The sequence below is a fragment of the Xenopus laevis genome, chromosome 2S, assembly GCF_017654675.1.
Source record: "Xenopus laevis strain J_2021 chromosome 2S, Xenopus_laevis_v10.1, whole genome shotgun sequence".
Lineage (NCBI taxonomy): Eukaryota > Metazoa > Chordata > Amphibia > Anura > Pipidae > Xenopus > Xenopus laevis.
In genome coordinates this window covers 32,284,330-32,292,272 of record NC_054374.1, presented here as the reverse complement: position 1 = coordinate 32,292,272, position 7,943 = coordinate 32,284,330, and the positions used below count along the sequence as shown (strand labels likewise).

Genomic DNA, 7,943 nt, shown 5'->3' with positions numbered 1-7,943 from the left:
AAAGGGAGCTGTAAATTCTGTTTCTGGGATTGGCACTGCTGCGTCATGTCAATATAGTTTTGTGTTACTCTGATAGTTGCTTTATTAGCAAGCAAATAATAAGACACAATCACTTTTCTTGTCCCTTAAGGGGCTGAGGATTTTCCTGCAGCATTTAAACAAAAGATGAAATTCGCTCATCTAACTCTAGACTAGTACAATATTTATATAATGTTCTGTTCTTTGTATTTTTGTCTTCATGCTTGTTAGGGATGCACCGAATCCTGGTTCGGGATTCAGCAGGATTCAGATTCAGCTAAATCCTTCTGCCTGTCTGAACTGAATCCAAATCCTAATTTTGCTTATGCAAATTAGGGGCAATTAGGGAAATCATGTGACTTTTTGTCACAAAACAAGGAATTAAATTTTTTTCTCCTTCCCACCCCTAATTTGCATATGCAAATAAGGATTCAGGTTCGGTATTCGTCCAAATCTTTTGCGAACCATTTGGGGGTTCGGCCAAATCCAAAATAGTGGATTCGTCCATCCCTAATGCGTGTCCCAGATTACCTTCTATTAAAGGGGTTGTTCACCTTTGAGTTAACTTTTAGTATGATGTGGAGAATAATATTCTGAGACAATTTGCAATTAGTTTTCATTTTTATTCATTTGTGGTTTTTGAGTTATTTAGCTTTTTATTCAGCAGCTCTCCAGTTTGCAGTTTCAGCTGTCTGGTTGCCAGGGTTCAAATTACCCTAGCAATGATGCACTGATTTGAATAAGAGAATAGAATATGAATAGGAGAGGCCTGACTAGAAAGATGAGTAATAAAAAGAAGCAATAAGAATAAATTTGTAGCCTTACAGAGCATTTGTTTTTAGATGGGGTCAATAACCCCCATCTGAAATCTGGAGAGAGTCAGCAGAAGAAGGCAAATAAATAAAAATAAAAAACTATAGAAAATAAATAATGAAAACCAATTGAAAAGTCACTTAGAATTGGCCGTTCTATAACATATAAAATGTTATCTTAAAGGTGAACCACCCCTTTAAAGAAGTTGGACAGGGTTATATAGTCAATTGGATAATGTTTATTTTCAAGCTTTCCCGTCGAATCACCAAATTCATGTTATGAACCTTGTTTTGTCTGTATCTCTCCAGGTGAAAACATCTGAATTCTATCGGTGCTCGCGGCAGCTGAGGCATGAGGTGGAGCAAGCTCTAAACTACATAGTAACATAGTAACATAGTAACATAGTAAGTAAGGTTGAAAAAAGACACATGTCCATCGAGTTCAACCTTTTTTTTTTTTTGTTTATTAACTACCTATCTGCCAGTTGATCCAGAGGAAGGCAAAAAACCCATCTGAAGCCTCTCCAATTTGCCTTAGAGGGGGAAAAATTCCTTCCTGACTCCAAAATGGCAATCGGATTAGTCCCTGGATCAACTTGGACTATGAGCTATTTCCCATAACCCTGTATTCCCTTACTTGCTAAAAAGCCATCCAACCCCTTCTTAAAGCTATCTAATGTATCAGCCTGTACAACTGATTCAGGGAGAGAATTCCACATCTTCACAGCTCTCACTGTAAAAAACCCCTTCCGAATATTTAGGCGGAACCTCTTTTCTTCTAATCGGAATGGGTGACCTCGTGTCAGCTGGAAAGACCTACTGGTAAATAAAGCATTAGAGAGATTGTTATATGATCCCTTTATATATTTATACATAGTCATCATATCACCCCTTAAGCGCCTCTTCTCCAGCGTGAACATCCCCAATTTGGCCAGTCTTTCCTCATAGCTAAGATGTTCAATACCTTTTACCAGCTTAGTTGCTCTTCTCTGTACCCTCTCTAATACAATAATGTCCTGTTTGAGTGATGGAGACCAAAACTGTACAGCATATTCTAGATGGGGCCTTACAAGTGCTCTATACAGTGGAAGAATGACCCCCTCCTCCCGTGACTCTATGCCCCTTTTAATACAGCTCAAGACCTTATTTGCCCTTGATGCTGCTGACTGGCATTGCTTGCTACAGCCAAGTTTATCATCTACAAGGACTCCAAGGTCCTTTTCCATAATGGATTTGCCTAGTGCAGTCCCATTTAGGGTATAAGTGGCTTGGATATTTTTACATCCCAGGTGCATGACTTTACATTTATCAACATTGAATCTCATTTGCCACTTAGCTGCCCAGATTGCCAGTTTGTCAAGATCCTGTTGCAAGGATGCCACATCCTGGATGGAATTAATTGGGCTGGATAATTTTGTGTCATCTGCAAACACTGATACATTACTTACAACACCCTCCCCTAAGTCATTAATGAACAAGTTAAATAAAAGTGGACCCAATACTGAGCCCTGGGGGACCCCACTAAGAACCTTACTCCAAGTAGAGAATGTCCCATTAACAACCACCCTCTGTACCCGATCCTGTAGCCAGTTTCCTATCCATGTGCAAACGACTTCATTAAGCCCAACAGACCTTAGTTTAGAAAGCAGTCGTTTGTGGGGCACAGTATCAAACGCTTTGGCAAAATCCAAATAGATCACATCTACTGCCCCCCCACTATCCAGAATCTTACTTACCACATCATAAAATGCAATCAAATTCGTCTGACATGACCTATCCTTCATAAAGCCATGCTGATTGTTGCTCATAATGCCATTCATTAGGACAAAATTTTGTATGTGATCCCTTAACAAGCCTTCAAATAATTTGCCCACCACAGATGTCAAGCTTACTGGCCTATAATTGCCAGGCTGAGATCGTAATCCCTTTTTAAATATTGGAATAACATCAGCTTTTCTCCAATCCATAGGCACCATACCAGATGACAGTGAATCTGAGAAAATCAGAAATAAGGGCTGGTCTAAAACTGAACTAAGCTCTCTTAGAACCCGGGGGTGTATGCCATCAGGCCCTGGAGCCTTGTTTACATTAATTTGTATTAAAGCTTTTTGAATCATATCCTGAGTCAGCCACTGACTAGATTGAGCTGAACCATTCGTGCAGTTATTAAGTGAGCCTGTGAACCCAGACTCCTCTATTGTATACACTGAAGAAAAGAACTGATTTAACACATTTGCCTTATCTGTATCTGTTACAACCATACTGATACCATTATTTAATGGAGCAACACTCTCAACCTGCATCTTTTTACTATTAATATATTTAAAAAACTTTTTAGGGTTAGTTTTCACCTCCACCGCAATTAACTCTTCATTTCTTTTCTTAGCCTTCCGGATTGCTGATTTACAACATTTATTACAGTGTTTATATTCATTAAATGCAGCTTCTGTCCCTACAGTTTTGTAGTTTTTAAATGCCTTTCTCTTCTTTCCCATTAACATCTTTACCTCTGTATTAAGCCACACAGGATGATTCTTAGAGCTTCTACGTTTAGTCCTTAAGGGAATAAATTGAGAACAGTAATGATTTAATATCATTTTAAAGGACAACCATTTCTGTTCTGTGTTTTTAGCTGAAAACCTAATGCCCCAATCAATGCTCTGTAGGGCAGCCCTCAAGGCACTAAAATTAGCTTTGGCAAAATTCATGGTTTTTGTTGCCCCAGTATATTTTTGTTTTTTGCACCAGACATTAAAAGATATAACATTATGGTCACTATTACCCAGGGGTTCAATGACTTGCACATTTGCTATAAGTTCTGGGTCATTTGAGATCACTAAATCAAGAATAGCATTTTTTCTGGTAGGCTCCTCAACAACCTGTGCTAAAAAATTGTCGTGCAATAAGTTTATAAACTTGCTCCCATTAACTGATCTAGCAGTACCGTTGCTCCAGTCAATATCTGGGTAATTAAAATCCCCCATTATCATTACTTTACCTAAACTAGCAGCCTTTTCTATTTGCATTAGGAGCTTTGTCTCTTCCTCCTCACTTACATTAGGGGGTCTATAGCATACTCCTACAATTAATTTGCTGGATTCTTTACAATTGGTGAAGAACTCCACCCATACGACTTCTGGCCCCTCATTTTCTAACATAACCTCCTCCTTTATATGAGCTTTTAAATCCTGCCTAACATACAGACATACCCCTCCTCCTTTTCTATTGCCTCTGTCCCTCCGAAACAAAGTATAGCCACTGATATTTACTGCCCAGTCATGCGACTCATTCAGCCATGTTTCGGCCACACCAATCACATCATATTTTCCTTCCATCACCAGCAGCTCCAGCTCTCCCATTTTACCAGTCAGACTTCTTGCATTTGTAAACATACATTTAATACTCGCACCATATTGAACATATGACATGTGGTCCTCCCTATCCTTAACAGTATCCCTAGCCAAATCTCCTCCCCCATTTTCCCTTTCTTTGCCCACTATCTCATCTAACCTGTCTACCACTGAATCTTTTACTGAACCCTCCCCCCCCACACCTAGTTTAAAATCTCCTCCAACCCTCTAGCCATCTTCTCTCCCAAAACAGCTGCCCCATCATCATTGAGGTGCAGCCCATCCCTAGCAAAGAGCCTGTAGCCGACTGAAAAATCAGCCCAGTTCTCCAAAAACCCAAAACCCTCCTCCCTACACCAATCTTTTAGCCACGCATTAATCTCCCTACGCTCCCGCTGTCTCCTTAGCGTTGCTCGTGGCTCAGGTAATATCTCTGAGAAAATTACCTTGGAACTACTTCCATAACGTCAGCGAGCAGCCTCTGATGGAAATGAAATCAAACCATATCCGCTCAGCAAAACCCCAGACTGCAGTATTCCGGGGAATGATTGGGCACAGCATGGTTAATAGCAAGATCCTTCTTCTTCATAAGCCTCGTGTGTGGTGGGAGCTGGAAGGTCCCCTGGTTCCTCTCCATCCCGATTGCCTTGCCATCGTTAACAATTTTGTCTTCTTGTTGGGGGGAGAGGAACTTGGGCCTGACGGTGAATTTCATGCATCTTCTAAAGTATTCCGATATGATCCACGTCAAAACAGCTGGCTGCGAATGGCAGACATGTCTGTGCCACGGTCAGAATTTGCTGTCGGAGTCATTGGTAGATATGTTTATGCTGTGGCTGGAAGGACGTGGGATGAAACCTTTTACTCCACAGAGCGATATGATATCATAGAAAATAAATGGGAGTTTGTCGACCCTTACCCTGTCAACAAATACGGCCATGAAGGGACTGTTCTTAATAATAAATTATTCATCACAGGGGGCATTACCTCCTCTTCAACTTCCAAACAGGTGTGTGTGTTTGACCCAAGCAAAGAGGGGACTGTGGAACAAAGAACCAGAAGAACACAGGTTCTAACAAACTGCTGGGAAAATAAGTGCAAAATGAATTACGCTAGATGTTTCCACAAGATGATTTCTTACAATGGCAAACTCTATGTCTTTGGTGGCGTCTGCGTTATTTTAAGGGCTTCGTTTGAATCGCAGGGCTGCCCCTCTACAGAAGTTTATGATCCTGATATGGATCAGTGGACTATTTTGGCGTCCATGCCAATAGGTAGGAGTGGTCATGGAGTAGCCGTGCTAGACAATCAAATCATAGTGCTCGGTGGCCTGTGTTACAATGGCCATTATAGTGATTCCATCTTAACCTTTGATCCAGAGGAGAATAAATGGAAAGAGGATGAGTTTCCCAGAATGCCTTGCAAGCTGGATGGTTTACAAGTATGCAGCCTGCATTTTCCAGAATACGTTTTAGAGCATGTGAAACGTTGCACATAAAAATAATCAACTCTTGTTTTTAGCAATTTTTTTATAAATGTCTTGAGCTACTCGGATCTTGTGCTAGTCCCATAGCTAAAGGCAGGTTCTCATGGCAGTGACCAGTTGGGTTTCTTTGTTATCTGACAGCATTATATGAATCGGGAGACCCATTGTGAACTTGGCAGACTTGGGGTTTCCATGCCAGGTCTGACTAAGCTTTGTTTTTTATTTAAATACATTCTGTCCATTTTACAACCTCTCGTCTTTTATTCCTCTGCAGCTGAATCCTCTGTTTCTGTTCTCATATACAGATTACTCATAAGGCATCAAAAAAAAATAGAGCAAATAATTGGGTATGCGATTAGATGAGGTGTTTTTTTTTCATTGTGAAAAAATGGGAAGACAATATGTAATTTCCCATAAATCCTGATTCTTTCACATGCATGCCCACATTAAAATGACAGAATATTTGCTGGATCCCACATAATGTAATTCCTACTAATCCCTTCCATCCCATATCTGAGAAAGTATCTAATGCTGCATAACACTTCTGTTATTTTGTTTTATAAATTTGTTATATCCATTATTTATTACTAATGGTGCTGGTCTTCTGCAAATCTGCCTGTTTTGTTTTTTTTAACTTTATACCCTTTAAATTATTATGTATTTTATTTTACATGGGCAGTGTTTGTAGTTGCAATATGGCAATGATTCTTGTGTGTCATTTGGGTATTTCTTTTTTAACTTAAAGGGCTGGTTCACCGTTAAAGGAATTATTCAGTGGAAAAATTAAAACTGGGTAAATCAGCCAAAAATTTAATGTATAAAGGCTGGAGTGAGTGAATGTCTAACATAACAGAACACTACTTCCTGCTTTTCAGAGTTCGCTAACTCTGAGTTAGTCAGTGACTTGAAAGGGGCCCAGATGGGACATAACTGTTCAGTGAGTTTGCAATTGATCCTCAGCATTCAGCTCAGATTCAAAACCAACAGTTATGACCCATGTGCCCCCCCCCCATCAAGTCACTGATTGGTTACTGCCTGGTAACCAGTGGAAAAGCAGGAAGAAGTGTTCTGGCTATTATGTTAGACATCCAGTCACTCAAGCCTTTATACATTACATTTTTACCTAACTAACTATATTTGAAACATTTTTTTTTTTATACCCAGTTTTTATTTCTACATTGTTCCTTTAAGTGAACCTTTAGTTTGTTATAGTATGGCCAATTCTAAGCAACTTTTCAATTGGTTTTCATTATTTATTTTTATAGTATTTTTTAATTATTTTCTGTCTTCTTCTTCCTTTTTTCCATATTTCAAATGGGGATCGCTGACCCCATCTAACAACAAATGCTCTGTAAGGCTACAGATTTATTGTTATTGCCACTTTTTATTAATCACATTGCAATTCAGACCTTCTCCAACTTGTATTCCAGTCTCCAATTTGAATCCGCACATGGTTGCTAGATTAATGTGGACCCAGGCAACCAGATTGCTGAAATTGCTAACTGGAGAGCTGCTGAATTAAAAGCTGAATAACTCAAACCAAAAATAAAAAAAGAACCAATTACAAGTTGTCTCAGAATATGACTCACTCACATCAAATTGAATGTTAACTCAAAGGTGAACAACCCCTTTAAGATTTAGTATAGTCTAGACAGTGATATTCGGAGACAATTTGGATTTGGTTATTTTTTTTTGGGGGGGGGGTTAAATAATTTAGCAGTTCCCCATGAATTTCAGAAGCAAACTGGCTATTAGAGTCCAATTTACCATATCAACCAGGCAGTCTTTTGAATGAGAGACTGAAATAAGAATAGAAAAATAATTTCACTCAAAACTAACAGTAACCAAACTGTAGTCAATTGTTTTTTGGCTGCCCCATAAATGAAAACAGAAAAGCAAATAATCTAAAACTATATTTAAAAATAATAGGAAAGTTGCAAAAAATATGACTTCCTATAACATATTAAACGTTAAGATAAACTCCCCCTGTGATACAATTAGTTGTGATGTCCCTCTTGCTGTATTTGTGAGGTCACATCATACTTGTTTTGTTTACTTTGCACCACAGGGTTACTGGTCATATCAGAAGACACTTCCCTGCCTCTCTTCTTTTTCATTTTAAATAAATGTCTGCAAATTTTCCTAAAGGACAGTGACCTATGTAGGTGCATAAACATTATTTGATCTGCTTTATATATATTTATATAATAATTTATTTCTGCACAGACATGCATGGTTCTTCAGAAAGAAATATAACCATCATAGTCTGCCTTTAGG

At 38.9% G+C, this 7,943-nt stretch overlaps 1 protein-coding gene across 1 annotated transcript; it reads left to right on the top strand.

Moving 5' to 3' along the window:
* Nucleotides 1–4,659: 4,659 nt before the first annotated feature.
* LOC121393052 (kelch-like protein 15) lies at nt 4,660–5,956 on the top strand. The gene has a single exon (XM_041583255.1). It carries the CDS (start codon nt 4,665–4,667, stop codon nt 5,676–5,678), a length of 1,014 nt encoding a protein of 337 aa, XP_041439189.1. The 5' UTR covers nt 4,660–4,664; the 3' UTR covers nt 5,679–5,956.
* Nucleotides 5,957–7,943: the final 1,987 nt, after the last annotated feature.